Source organism: Ammospiza caudacuta, chromosome 3 (assembly GCF_027887145.1).
Source record: "Ammospiza caudacuta isolate bAmmCau1 chromosome 3, bAmmCau1.pri, whole genome shotgun sequence".
Classification (NCBI taxonomy): domain Eukaryota; kingdom Metazoa; phylum Chordata; class Aves; order Passeriformes; family Passerellidae; genus Ammospiza; species Ammospiza caudacuta.
This window is the reverse complement of record NC_080595.1, coordinates 11,501,831-11,517,242: the sequence shown is the minus strand read 5'-3', so window position 1 is coordinate 11,517,242 and position 15,412 is coordinate 11,501,831. Positions and strand designations below refer to the sequence as shown.

The 15,412-nt window shown below is 38.0% G+C and overlaps 1 protein-coding gene across 12 annotated transcripts in view; it reads right to left on the bottom strand.

Annotated features, from left to right (window-relative positions):
- NRXN1 (neurexin 1) overlaps nucleotides 1–15,412 on the bottom strand; it is a 676,210-nt gene that overhangs the window by 205,232 nt on the left and 455,566 nt on the right. For all 12 annotated transcript variants that reach the window (XM_058802359.1, XM_058802360.1, XM_058802364.1 and 9 more), the window contains one exon: nucleotides 4,782–4,963. In XM_058802359.1, coding sequence (XP_058658342.1) covers nucleotides 4,782–4,963 — 182 coding nt within the window. The remainder of the gene's footprint in view (nucleotides 1–4,781; nucleotides 4,964–15,412) is intronic.

Below are 15,412 nucleotides of genomic sequence, written 5' to 3'. Positions count from 1 at the left end.
TCTAACAGAGTCAGCTATTAAAGGCCAGGTGTAGCAGAGTACTGCATAAGTATAACTAAGGGACAGAGGGAGGGGAGTAGGAAATAATACTCATTTTAAGTTTGCTGAAAGTTTGAAAAAATAAAATTAAAAAATGCCATTTCTACAATATCTATTTTAATATATGTAGTATGGTAATATTTGGGACAAAGAGCAGTAACTGAGTTTACTCACTACCCAAAACTCCATTCTCTGTAAGTCATACAATCTTTCCGCTCCCGTGACTGTTCACCTCAGTCATTAATTGTAACTCTGAAAGCCTCACAAACACATCTTGGAAGTATGAGGACAATATTGATTAATCCATCATGCCAGTAATGCTACATCTTCACAGTATTTCAGGTTAATTGTGTTGTGCCTTCCATATATTGAAGCCATCTGTTTTAACCATACCCTACTTTTTCAGGTAATGTGTTAGCAAATCTTTTGAAGCAGTTTTCCATGCTTTATCATCACAGTATTAATCTTATTGGTTAGCATTTCCTCTAAAATATTGTTTCCTAGTGACATGAAATACAATGAAAAAAAAAATATCTACTACCATCTACTCTGAGCTTTATGTCTTTTTATTTTGATATGTTTTCTATCCTAATTATGAACAGCCACTGTCTCTCACTGGAATCACAGGGCATTTCGCCCCACTTTCCTCCCAGAGAGGGTTAGGACACCATTCAAAACATTGCCACATCTGCCTTATTCCTTATTTTAGACCTCTGAATGTTTCCTATGAGAATGTTCATCACCACGTCACATAATTCAGCAGGTCCATACCTGTAAGTGAAATTAATTAATGCATTCTCACCCTGCTTGAGTTAGGAGAAGTGATCAGTTCAGCTTAAGTAGTTCATGGGCCCTAGCCTGGGTGTCTTGGGAATGCCAAAGCTTTATAATTTTAAATGCTCTGCTGGCCTTATGCTCCATACAAACTTCTTGTTCTTAACTTCAAAATCAGCTACCACCATAAAAACAGCTGCTTTGTGCTCAGCAAATACTTTGATTTTCAAACAAACGACACAAACAAAGAAGACACCAAAACTGCTGATTCTTTCTATCAGGCATTAAAAAAAATGTTACATTTTGTTATAAAGTCTTTCATTTTAACAATGAAAGATTAAAACATGGTATAATTTACATATTTTTTACATTGGCTGAAGTCTGTTGATGGAAATATATCCTTGTCAAACAGAGCAAATAGCCCTTGTGCAACACAGGAGAATTACAGTTTCCTATGCTACCAGCATTGACAGAAAGAGCAACTTAACAGGACTTCTTAGCCCTTTGACATGATATCTTTGTCTAACTTCACTTTATTCCTCACCATAGGAAAGTTAAAATTCAAAGTAACAACAGCACAGTGCCTGTGGAAGACAATGACATTCATATGTTTGTACACTTTGCTTTCTAATGATGTGGGATAACAGGGTAGGAAGATAGGAAAAGTGGAGGTAGGAGCAGGAATCACTGGCAGAATTACCTAAAGGCAGTAAAAATCAGACAAAAAGGTAAGGGCAGGAGTGCACATGGTGATTAATTGAACACTGCACAAAAAGCTGCTGCCTTTTTCTATGTGACATGGAGATGGATGCAGACCATGCCATGAAAAGAAAAAAAAGGAAACTTGCAGTAATTATCAGAGCTACTTGTCCTTCATCTATCCATCAACAGGAGAGGAAGTGGCAGTAGACTTTTAGGTAGGATATCTATTTCCTCTTGAACTAGATCACCCAGCAGAGACAGCATGGGAGCCCACTTCCAAACAAGAAGTCAAATGATTGAAATGAAAGCTAATTGCTGCAGCTCTGGATGACTAAAACATTTTAAAATCCCTTTCCTGAAGTACTGTTCTGCATAGGTATCATACACAAAAACAGTCCCTTATATTTATGCTGCTACAGTACAGGTGGAATTTTATAATAATCTCTCTTGTGATGTAAAATAATAGCACTGGAACTGTTAAACATCTGGAAGCAATGCAGACTACACATTTTTTAAAATGTTTCTCATAACAATGGCTATTTGGAGAGGTTAAATGATTATTTTAAATAAATATGTTCCTAACCTAACACCAAAAGCGTGATTCAGATGATCAAGCAGCAATTTTCAAAATCAGAATTTGATTTCATTATTAAAGCTTGATTTCATTATTAGGTTTACACTGTCTTTAAGTAAGGAGAATAATAAAGAGGGCAAGCACACACTGAAGTACCATAACCTAACTTATAATTTCCTCTTCCATTTCTAGAATGAAGAAAGTTAAGAGCAAGTTACCTCAAAGCTCTCAAGCACCCTCCCCAACATGCTTGTGAGGGCTACAATCTAAACTTTTTTAAAGCAATAGTTCCAGGACAACTTTTTTTGCCCTGGAAAACACACAGGTGAGTTATCCATGCACATTGCATCTCCAGGTACACAGGCACTTTTTGCTCATGCATATTCACAGTGAGTGGGTACATGCAAAAGAACATGCACAATTAAACACTTCCCTCCTTCTAGTTTTATCTCTTTCTACCATCCATAGCATATTTCTGGTTGTTTGGTAGATAAGACACCCCTAGTGGCATCTACACCTTGTGAAAGAAGGAAGTTCTGAATGACAAACTCCTCCTACTGTTTTGATTAGGGCTGGTTTAACACAGTAGCTGCCAATATGGAAACATTTAGAAAAAAATTAACTTTTTTTTAAGTATAACACACATGTAGACCTCCCTCTTTCTATGTTCTCTTCATTTTTTGAACTGTGATATCTCACACAACATCCTTCTGAGCTAAAATGGATCTCAGGTAAAATTCTCAGAAGTATCTGCAGCTCAACTGACTTTAATGAGATATATGGTCTTTGGTGTCAAAAGTGCTTTTGGAAATTCTGCCTTTCAACTTCCCTTTGAATATTATCCTTATTTGAATTAGATTCTGGGAAATTATATCCCAATAATTTTCCAAGCTTTATCTATCACTGACAACTGTCATAAAAGTCCTTGCCAAATGTCTTAGGATTTCAGGTCGATCCCTCAGTGCCTCCACTCTAGGGAGGGACTACTCTGAAGCTGCTCTCAGAGGTCAAACCTCATTCCAGGGAAATTTCACACAGTTACCATTTTGCTCTGAAGCAGAACAGGCTTCAGGGAGGTTCCCAAAGTCCCTTGCAAAGGCAGCAGGGGGAGGCCAGTATCACCTCATACAGCACGATGATAAAAGGCTTTGCTGCTTCTCAGAAATTTCAAAAGAACGACTAAAATATAATTTACCATTTTCCCCATCCCTATTAAGCTGGTAGTGTTTCCGACCATAGAAAACTATTTTTTTTTTTTAACCATTTTTTGCTACAGCATGGGTATAAGCAAGTTATTTGAGAAAAAAAATTTGAAAACTACAAACATATATGAGCAGGCAATAATTTTTCATCTCCAACTCATCATTAATGAACATAATGTTTGCTTTGAAATAGAAATATCATGGCTAGATGGAAGAGCAAACAAATATGATAGCTTTGATAGACTTCAGGTACAGTAAAATTACAAGGAAAACATTCCTTTGTATGCTAATGAACAAAAAAAACCTGCAAGAAGGAGCCAACTCTGCTGACCACAGAGGGTGGATTTGCTCTGAGATGGCAAATAAAGAGGTAAATTATAACAAGGCACCTGGTGTTTGCAAAGCAAATATTTAAATTCTATCTAGCAACACAATACTTGCCTTGAAATATGTAGGCTCTCAGTTTTTCTGGCACCTGGGAGAAGTTGCTTTGTTCACATTTTCAAACTAAGATTGCACAAAACCAGCCAACTACTTCATCCATGTGATCCGATGTAAGATAAGGTTATAGACAACCTCTGAATTTTATTTAAGGTTTTCTTTCTTTATTTACTCAAGCCAGTAAATAAATTTAAAAAATCACCTTTTTCCACAATGTAAGAGTGCTTTTGCAGAAAAAGGAGTCTGGGAAGATTGAATACCATAATCCCATCTAATTTTGAAAATGATCATTGCTGAATGCTTTCTGAGGGTAAAAGTGTAATTGGTTATAGATCAATAAGTAATTTCATTCAAAAGGAACTCAACTCTTCCTGAAAGTAGAGACATTCTCAAATAAAAACCAAATGAACACATTAACAAAGTTCAGACTAATCTAAACAACAAAATTTTATTCTGCTCTAGTTATGTTTTTCTCAATTGATCACTTATTTATGACGCCATAAAATTCCATATGCTTTCAATTTTGATTGCTAGTTCCTTGCTTTAAGGCAGCTGAAATTACTTTCTAAGACTTCCTAGCCTGACAGTCTTCCTGCTTAAGATTTACCATCACAAAAGAATGGTGAAATCAGAGGAGAAATTCTAATAATAACAAAAAGCACAGTCAGCTGTGATACACTGCAATTCCACTATTAGATTCCAGATTAAATCCCCCAGGATAAACATACCTTCCTCTGACACTGCTAAACTCTGTTCCACGTAATTACACTGCAATAAACTGCTCTATCTGTACAGGTAGTATCTCAGTATGATTTTTAATTGAGAAGCTATGAAAAGTAGCACTGTAGAAAAAAAAGACAATTTGAGAATGTCTGAGACCCTGTACAACATCATATGCAATAAACCAGCATCATTTAGCCCACTATTGACCCCAAAACGTTCATTAACTGCTATAAGCACACTCCGACAAAACAAATTGAAACCCCCGCGAATGCAAGCACAGGCAAGACGAGGAGAAATCTCACGCGTTTGGTGAGACGGTTACTTACAATATGCAGCTCTAAATAATCTCCAAGGCCAGTAGAGCTGTCCACTCGCACCAGCACAGCCTCTTTTTGCACAGTGCTAAACCCTATTGCCAGTCTGTCTGCTCGAGTGCTGGGCCGGTCGTTGGGAGGCCACGTGTAAGTGATCTGTCCACCACCTTTGCTAAAGATATACGTTGTTCCCGCTGTTAGAGAAAACAAAAAAAAAAAAAAAGAAAAAAGAAAAAACAGAAAAAAATATAATCAGCCCACTTGCACCGGTGCAAAGCCACGAGGAAATCGTACGCCCTACGTAAATCAGGTTCTCACGCGGTAAACGGATTCATAGGCTGTATTTCAATGTGAAGAGGTCTTTATCTCAAAAAATTATGCAGCAAGTGAAATATTAGTGGGTTTTATATTGTGCAATCAGCACTGAATATAACTTAATTGCAAATGAAACAACTTGAAATGCCATAGCTCTGATTCAGAAATGCATATCTGTTTGGAAGGGTTCTGAAGTTTATGCTTGATAAACATGTGTAGAAGACGGATGTTAAACCAAATGCTTTTCCCAACTGGACCTATGTGGAAAAATCAAGTAATTCCAGTTGCCTCCTGGCTGACAAAAAAAATGCAACTACTTAGTTAGACAATTAAAATGATGCATGATGGTGGCCAGCAAAGCAAGACATTAACAAATACATTCAGATAAGACTTTTACAGATCTGAGGTTTATCATCTTGTGACAGATGGGGATAACAAGTGGAAACACACTTTACTTGTCATGTCAGGACAAAGAGATTATTCTACCATCTGAGTAAGCAATGGCTTATTTGCATAATGCTCAATGTACATCTTTCACAAGTGGAAATCTTTACACATTACATCCAGGGTGCACTTACAAAATCTATAATCTGTTTGAAACAAATGTTGTAATCCAAAACCACTTAGCACTCAGGTGCTTAACTTCATCACCAGCATATTTCCTCAGAACTAAAATAGCAGCATATCCGGACATTTTCCATTTAAAACCTGTACCTTAACAGCAGCACAGAGCAGGCAAATTGTGCATGCACTTGATCTTCCATTGGAAAAGTCACTACAAGCTATCTACTCCTTTTCCATGAGGATCAGTCAAAACTTAGGAAGATAGGAGTCCAGTTTTATTGTCTGTCTTAAACTGTCTCATAGTGTGGCTACTCTCAATTTTATTGCATTTTATTTACTTATAGTATATTTTTTTCTATTTTTATTAAATAGTTAATGATAGGACAAGTGGGAATACTTTTAAACAAAAAGAGAAAATACTTAGATTAGATACCAAGAAAAAATTCTTCACTCAGAGGGTAGTGAGGCACTGGATCAGGCTGTCAAGAGAATTTGTGGAGAACCCATCCCTGGAAGGCCAGGTTGGGTGGGGCCTTGAGCAACCTGATCTAGTGTGTGACATTCCTGTCCATGGCATGGTGTTGGAAATAGATAATCTTTAATGTCCCTTCCAACTCTAACTTTTCATAGAATCATGGAAAAGTTTTCCAGTTTATTCCACCCAACGCTCTCACTCCATACTTTCCGTGTCCATGTAAGGACACGGCACGAAACAACATAATTCTAACTCTCTTAGTTTCTTTCAAGGTTGACCAAAAATGCCATTATCATATAAAGGAATCTAAAATCCCTTGAACATGTGGACTTTCAAAGCCAAAGCCAAGAAGGACTATACACTTAACACCACTTGTTCAACTCCCAGATGTCTCAAAATCTTACTCTACTGCTGAGCAAGACTGCTTTGTATCAGTCATAATGCAAAAAGGACACTTGGTCTTTCTGAAAAGATCTCATATTTATTTCTAACCTCACTTTTCCTTTATGGAATTACATGCCTATTAGTAAGGGTTTTTTGGCAGTGTCAACACTAATAATTTATGCACAGTGCATACAACTAAAGTCACTGTAAATCTCATTTTATATTAATACACTTGTGGGATAGTTTCACTGTGCTTCAGATGGATCTGCTGGCTTTCCTCCTGATGCCAAAATACCAACCAGGGTGTGTTTCAGGAGAGTTTGTCAATTTCTTCAGCAAAGACAAAGACAATACCAGGACTGTTATTTAAGATTTCACTTACACTTCAGGTGAAATCAGGTTTTATCTTTATTATAGAAAGAGTTTTGCAAGAGTAATGAATATTGGGGCTGTGCCAGGGATTGGTAACAGAAACAGGCAAAAGGTGTCTGGTTTAGTGGTTTAGCAAGGTGTGAGACAAAGCCCTCCTCCTCCTGCTCTCCCACCCTTGCTTTCCTCCTAGGTCTGAAATGTGCAATAATCTGCTGTGCATCATTAATCTCCAGTTACAGTACATCCTGAAACAAAGACATGTTAGACAGGTAATATCACTGCTGAGAGTCCCCAAGGTCTCCTCTCTGCTGCTGCTGTTGACTGAAAATCTCCAAGTGATGAGTTGGGACCTTCATGGAGTTTATGTCACTGTGGTGTCTGGAGTGAAAGGATTTGTTCTGTGTCGATGAAAAACAGAGCTTGATCCAAAGCTCATTAAAAACAGTGGCAGCCTTTCTCTTGACTTCATAAAACATTGTGTCAGGTCATGAATGAGGTTCTTATAAGCAACAAAAATGAGAAGGCTAAGAAAAAACAACTCCTTACACCTCAATGTCACAGATGGAGCTGTTAGAATAGTCCCTAAGATTTAAGTGGCAGTGCATAATTCTCCTTTTCTTGGTTGAAACAGATGTGTTTACCCAATTAAAAGACAAAGAAAAAGCCTGCCAAGCATGGTGGAGTCATACTGAATACAATGACCCAGAAGTAAGTCTTCAGATCTGAACAATGAGAGGCTCTGCTGTTCTTATTCAGAGTGAATCCTTGCTGCATTTTTTTCTTAAGTACTGCCCTTCAAATCAACCAGGGAAGAGCAATTCATTCCATACTGCTGCTGCATTGAAGGCAAGGTCAATGTCAGTGGAGCTGGGTGAATCTAGCTATAAATCTTAAACTACACAGAATAAACATCAAAGTTAAAAAAAAGTATCTCTTATTCACAAGAACATGTGGCTTATGGGTTTTTATGAGACAGCTTTCCCTCCTTTATAACTGCCCATTTTGTAGCTCTTGGAAGTAACTGCGTGTCTGGTGAAAGACTAATTAATCCATGCTGATGAATACAGATCTGCCTCTGTCTGAGCTGCACGGGGAGTCACGTTCCTCGAATTTCCTGTATTAATTATGGAAAAAATGGGTCGGAAGCCATTTGAGAATAGATCCTCTGGTGTTTATATTTCAAGAAAGACAAATATAATAATGTAAAATTTATTACACTGGGATTGATCTCAGCTTATAGCCCGACCTCCCATTAACTATTAAAAGCTAGAAACGGAGCAGTTGTTGGAAACAGCCCTCCTTACTATCAGTTTTGGGGAAACAACAGAGGAAGCCTAATTCACTTGGCTCATAAAGGCTTTTATGCTGTCTGACAAACCTCATAATGTCTCTGCTGCTCTTTCAGAGCATTGTCACGAAACCCCAGCCATCTCCCTTAGCTTGTGGCACTGTGTTGTTCGGGGTTTATCATCTCCAGAGAATTGAAAGCAGCAGAATTATAATGGCAAGAATAGCAATGCCATCAGCACAGTACTTGTAAGCAGGCAACTTTGTAACATGCCAGTTATATCTCTCAGCCACAGAATTTACTGCATAATTCTTTATGCTTCCATGCATCCACACAATGCTTAGGAAAAACATCCACACAGCTCTTTGAAATTCTTACCCCTGCAAGCATGGTTCCCATTGTAACAAAACGCCAGTGGTCAAGATACTGTAATGTTTTTTAATGGCCTGGGTCTCTGAAGCCCTACTTGTTTGCAAAATTCATCTTTATGAAATAGTGCATTCATTTCAGCACAGTCTGGCAGCAACTCAAGGACATCTGCTTACCTCTACAGCATTAAGCAAATAAATATTTTGTTTAGAACCCATTCACAGTATTTATTATTGTTTATGACTGCAAAGCTTTTCAATATTTATTGCTCTGAAGTCACATTTGATGTAGCTTAATAGTTTGCTCAAATCAACAGCTTTCTGCCTTCCCCATGTTCATTCCAATTTTGAGTTTAAGGTATATTGCACTGAAGGGTAATGTACATAATTCCATTTATCCCATATAACATAAGTAGCATAATGTTTATTTTCAACATTCACATCAGGTTTCAGGTGCTGATGAAGTGAATGCAATGGTTTGATTGAGCTCTGGACCCTCATAAACCATGATTCCATCACACTCTGTGACTGAAAAACTGAAGACTGAAGCCTGTAAAGTTCAGCAATAAAAACTATTAGCTGCGCTTTCGTTAATAGAATAGCAAATTTTAACTATCAATAAAAATACAAAGAGTAAGGAGCGCTCAGAACAAGAATTACCCAATAATGTCATTTTTGTCTTTCTGTATCTTATCAGTACTTCATTCTGAGATACAATGTGAAACCCCTAATTTCCATTGGTAAGTAATTACTTGCATTGATAAACCTGCTGAATCCAGTGAGACTATTTGTGTAGGCTACTAATAATTACCAAGGCTGAAGAATTAACAATATGAAAACATATCTACACAATTGTCCAAGTATCTATATGAAGGCATTAATTATATTTCCTATGTTCAGAGGAGCATATAAATCTCCATTAATACTAATTTTTACATATTCATCTATGTATTTTCAGTCTGCACAAGCTGAAGTTCAGTTCTGTACATATATTGGTACAGATTTTCTAAGGTAAGTAAAGGAAGGAATGCTTCAAGCCAGAAGCACAATATGCCAGGGGAAGAGAGGGAGAGGTGGGGGTTTCAAAATAGTCCACTTGGTGGATTAAAATACAACCTTTCTGTATTACTTCTTCCACAGCTTTGATATGTTATTAATTATTTACCCAGAAGAGAGAATATATGGCACAGGGTTGAGCTGAGTAGGGGATGACCATTAGGGTTAACCATGGGAAGGAGATGGAAAGAGCTGCTGGAAGAAGTGTTTCAAACTAAAGATCAGATTGAACTGAATGCTTCCTGAAGGCATTCTGATGCATTCTCTCCCACTAATCTGAGCAGGAGCCTGAATATGGATTGTAGCTGCTCTCCTGCAAGAGCACCATCAGATATTTAATAGCAGAAGAGGTATATTGCATGGGGAAAGAGTAAATGTTCAAAGGGATTATTGCTCCAAAGAGCTTGAGCCACAATGGTAGGAATGGTAGTCTTATTTTCTGGCCAGGGTCTCTTAGATTTGTGGGTAATAGGGACTAGGAGAATATTGATGGTGCTCCTTTGACCAAGCTTGGCAAACCTTGACAAAGGTTCAAAGTTCTCCTGGAAATTGGTTTGTCCTCCAATTTCTAATTAGGTCCTTGTACCCATCTGACTGCATGCCTGAACCAGGACTGTTACTAACAGTCTTAACATTTGTCACCTGTAAGGTCACCAGCTGCACAGAATAATTCCTTAGCAATTCCATTATTTTATTCATTGATTTTTCCCTTCTTCCAGAGTAACTGCAACAAAACTCACTGACCAAAGCAGCATTGACAAAGATCATCGCTGGTGTTTGTTGTTAATATTGTCATTAATGATATCATCTTCTCTATCCAGGTAAAGATGCTTTATTTGAGGAAAATAAAGCATATAGAAAAGGTCTATCAGAGTCCTGTCAGCCTTTTATGGAGCCCACATATCACTGTGCTACAGCTGAGCTCTAAACTTCAATGCTTCTGTGAGAGACACTGAAGCCACGTCGCAACACCTCAACCAATTCAATCAGCTGGAACAATTAATTTAAATGAAGCAACAAAGCAGTACCTACTACTACTAATTCAAGCGCAACTTTACATTGCATTATAGAACTCCTCTCCCCACTAAGGTGATCCTGATTTGCTTTATCAGATCCTGCAGAACTTTTCATCACCCTGCACCCAATTTTTCAGCGATCAGTACTGTGTGTGGGTTATTATATTCAGCCATGCCTAAGAGCTGTTTCCAGGTAAAGGTCCAAGTGATAATAGAACCAACACAATCTCAAGTCACGCTGAGCATCCTGCCCTTTCCAGTGGCATTTGTTGAAGATTCAGGGTACTAAAACAGAAGCAAAGCTTTTTCCTCAGACCACAGGAAAAAAATTTAAGACAACCACTCCTTTTCCTACTTCTCCTTTCTTCCAGTCTATGGCATTGGTATTTGGACAGTTGCTTATGTTTTATCTTCCATGCATAATAAAATGGGTGAAAAAAATACTCCATTCTTGTTCCAACAGTTTGCTATTTAAATTCACCAGTTGCTATCAAGCTCTATTGATAAATAGGGTCAGTAAGTGACAAACAGCTAAAATTTGTGAGTAACAATGGCTCAACAAACATGTATATCTATAAAGAACAACCCTGACACAGCATCAGTATTCCAAGTCAGCATCATTCTTAGCATCATAAATGACATAGTTATAATAAAACTTCCAAAGAATTTAAGGAATTTTCCTACTAGAGTGATTTTAATATTTTAAATCAAGTAGCATCTTACACCTCAGATGACCTCATTGATTTAGATTAGATCACTAAACTGGAGTAAAGTGCTACTCAGTTTGAGTAGGGACATTGAACTAAGAGCCTCCAATTGTGTGAATGAAAAATGAATATAATTTTGAGAAGGACCCTAGCTAAGCAAGAGGTTGCTGAAAGGACTCCTAAGAGAATAGAAATAAGGAGTATCTGTTCATCTGACTTATTACCAAAACATGACTTGATTAAGTGAATATCAATGGACTTGTTAGTATTATGACATTGAAACTTTAAAATTATTTTTATTAGCTTTGAAACATCCACAGGAAAAAAGTTCTGTGGTTTGTTGAACTCATAAATATGTTCACTTACACAAAAAAAAAAATCACTATTTATTTTATGAAAGGACACAGTCCAAAACAAATCTGACTCAAGAGTGATAAAAGAAAATTATTGTTCTTCTCCAGATTCTCTCAGCTTAAAAATTTTATGGGCTGCCTATTACCTATCAATTTTCCAGTATGGATGCTGCTTAAAATCAATTTGAAACATTTCTGTATGAAATGTAAGGTAAGTAATTCCCCATTAGGGCCTTGGACATTTATGCAATGTAAATGGGTAGAAAATGATATATTTGGGAAATTTAAAGCCTGCTTTAAATGTCATATTGCACTCAACATAAAACATTTTAATCCATTAAAACTGTATTATAGTTAACAAGGATACAACATGTCTGATTCTTAAAGTTTGCCAAAAAGATGGAAATTAAAAGCCAAGCGTCTATAAATAAGGGAAGGTCTTATTCCTCCTACAACCTTGTCAACATATAGTCAAAGATAAATTTCCTGAACACTGTCTACAGAAGTGGAAATTGTGTGGTTGAGAAACACATATGAGAAGGCAATAGATTGAAAAGTATTTCTGTACAGATAAAATGCAAAGGCACTGTTAAGGAAACATCCCTGTCTGACCATCCAGGAGCCACTCTGGAGTCACCCTCACATCCCCTGAGCTGGGATGGGAGACCCTTCCCAGCTACAGGCTCACACTCACACCAAATCTCCTTTCCAGCTCCACACTGGGCTTCCCAGAGCTGACTCCCAGACCTCCAGAGCCTTAAAATAGTGTAGTCACGGTGCAATAGCTAAACAACAGAATAATAGCTAATAACAAAATAAAATGACAGCTCAAGCTGGTGCCTTCAAGAAAGGATCCCGAGCTTTTATAATTTCACAGTCCAAGAGCACCAAACTCCATGTGGTTGGCTCTTGCTGTCACTGAGTGTCCCATCCCCAGGCAGGGCCACAGGCCCCCAGGCCCACTTGAGCTCAGGGTTCCAGGCCCTCCCAGCCCAACCTGCAGCTCTCACTGCAGCTACACACAGAGCTACCTGCCCTAAATGTGCTCCTCAACACCTCTGTCAGATTGAGAATACTTGACTTTACTGACTTCTAAGACAACAGGACTATTCCAGTCTCCACACTACTGAATTGTCAAGGCCTAAACTTCAATTTCGCCACAGCTGCAACCAGTTCCATTAAAATAAACTACCTGCACATCCACTGAATTGTTTCTCATAGCTTATTAGTTGTTCCAAATCCAAAGTGAACACAGGCTGGTTAGTTGAAGGGATTTGTAACAGGATGCAGGAACTAGGACATTAGCTCAAATACTATGCAGGTTGATAGACACCAAATGTTGTCACCATCTGTTGGTGCCCTATGTGAAATCATTCAGTGGTTCCAGTCCAGGGACTTTACAAACTCAACAGATACCTGGCAAAAGTTAAAAATTCCCTAAGCCAAGTAACTTGAGCTGTTAGAATTTCCAAGCTTGCTGACTCAGCTGGGAAGCCAGTGAGTTGAAGGCAGGAATAGGATGTGGTGGTGTTTGAGGGTCCCCAGGATGCAGGAAGACATGAAAATCTTGGCTCCATGTTTCAGAAGGTTGACTTATTATTTTATGATATATATTATATTAAAAGAAAATTATACACTAAAACTATACTAAAAGAAAAGAAGGGAGACAAGGCTAGAAAAGAATGAATAATAAAATCTTGTGACTGACCAGAGAGTCGGACACATCTGGACTGGGATTGCTCATTAAGTAAAAACAGTCCACATGACTTCTATCAAAGATGCACCTCTTGGTAAACCATCTCCAGACCACATTCCACAGCCATCAGGTAGTTATTGCTTACATGTCTTTTCTGAGGCTTCTCAGGAGAAAAATCCTAGCAAAAGGATTTTCATAAGATATGTCAGTGACAGAAAGACCTGATTCTCTCTCACAAAAGTTGCTCTTCACAGATGTGCACATAGGCCAAAAAACAGTAAAAAGAGAAAACAGAATTAAATTTTCTTTTTATAGGTCCATCAATAGGCAATGTTCTTGTCAGAGAAATAATAATTGTTTGTAGGTCATTACTTCATGCAAAACATTAATGCCTGAAGTTATGTTTTTATACAAGCACCTACGGCAGTATCCTGATTCTCAGAAGTGCTGTTGCATTTCTGGCAACCTTTAAAAATAACTCCCCTGTTCCTTAAATGGGGATCAAAACATTTGAAATAGCTGGGCTTGAGTAATTTAATAGTGTTAGAATGGACAGGAGCTTGGCTGCAAGTGCCTAGCATGCTTCTAGGCTAAAGTCTTTATTTCTTATTGGCTTTCTTACTAATACAATGTTCCAGCTATCCAGTCATGCATTAACTTAGTTATTTTTAAGTGACGTTTATATTATGCTACTTGCTAAATTGTGCATCTCCTAATTTAATCTTGAAAAATCCTTAGAGAGCTTTCAAAAGTAGCCAAAACTTCTCTTGGATGAAAGGTATAGCATGCTGAAAATGAAAGCATTGATAACTGCAAGCCTGCAAAAATCACTGGAAAAAGATCCACACCCAAGGATGTCAGATGCTGGGCTAAGATAAGATGTTGGTGTTGCTTGCAGCAGAAAGATGGCCCTGGCAACAGCACAAATTACAGGGTTTGCTGAGAGGGAGTCTCTGCTGGGAACAGATAATTGTATTATGGGCAGTGGGCAATGAAGTTCCATTTTGCTTGTTTGCCAAGGTAGTGAAGAGTAGTAAGAAGTTCTGTGGCATACACGTTCTCCTACAAATCACAGAACCACAGAAATTCTAGGTGGGAAGAGACCTTTAAGATCATAGAGTCCAACCCATGTTCTAACACCTCAACTAGGTCATGGCACCAAGTGCCACATCCAGTCTTTTTTTAAACTCTTCGAGGGATGGTGACTCTACCACCTCCCTTGGTAGATCATTCCAGTATTTGACCACTCTTTCTGTGAAAAACTTCCTCCTTAATTCTAGCCTGTATCTCCCTTGGCACAGCTTGAGACTGTGTCCTCTTGTTATATTTAGCAGACAAAAATATTCTTGTGGCAGCATTTCTGAACGCTTTCGAGTAGACAGACATGGACTACAGCTGAAGAAAAATAGAAAGAGCACAGTTTCTTAGAGATGCTACATCCTGAAAGGCAAAAATAGGAACCATTCTTCTTGTTACAAAAATGAAATCAAATGAAATGCAGGAGATGAAGTCTTTGGAAAAACACCAATCCTCCGTGGAGCACATGAATCCACCCCTGAAGCAGCTGTTCAGAGGCATCTCAGAAGGAGACCTGGCACAGGAAAGGGCTGATGAGCAACTTGCATATTGACTGCAGTCTTGTGGCATTGTACCATCTCCCTAATTCCAAGCATGAGCAAAACTTCAGGATATTTTAGTTTATATACAAACCAAGTTTTAAAGCCAAAGCTAGTCTTCTCTAGCATTATATGCACTCAAACCTCCAAAAAGCATCAGGTAAAAGAGGAATATGATATAAAAGTGTCTGCTTGGTTATCTCAAAAGAGCTTGAAAATAAGAACCAGCAAGCAGCTACAAATGATACTTCATTTGGAGAGTTTCTGCAGTCATTATCCCAGAGATTGACTTTGGAACATCAGTGTTTACTTACATTATCAAATCTGTGCATGAAACAAACAGTGTTTAATAGGGGTACACAGACCCAGCTGTATTTGTACTTGAATCTTTAAGGTTGTTAGACCATTATAATAAGAGCTAACAGGGGCCAGC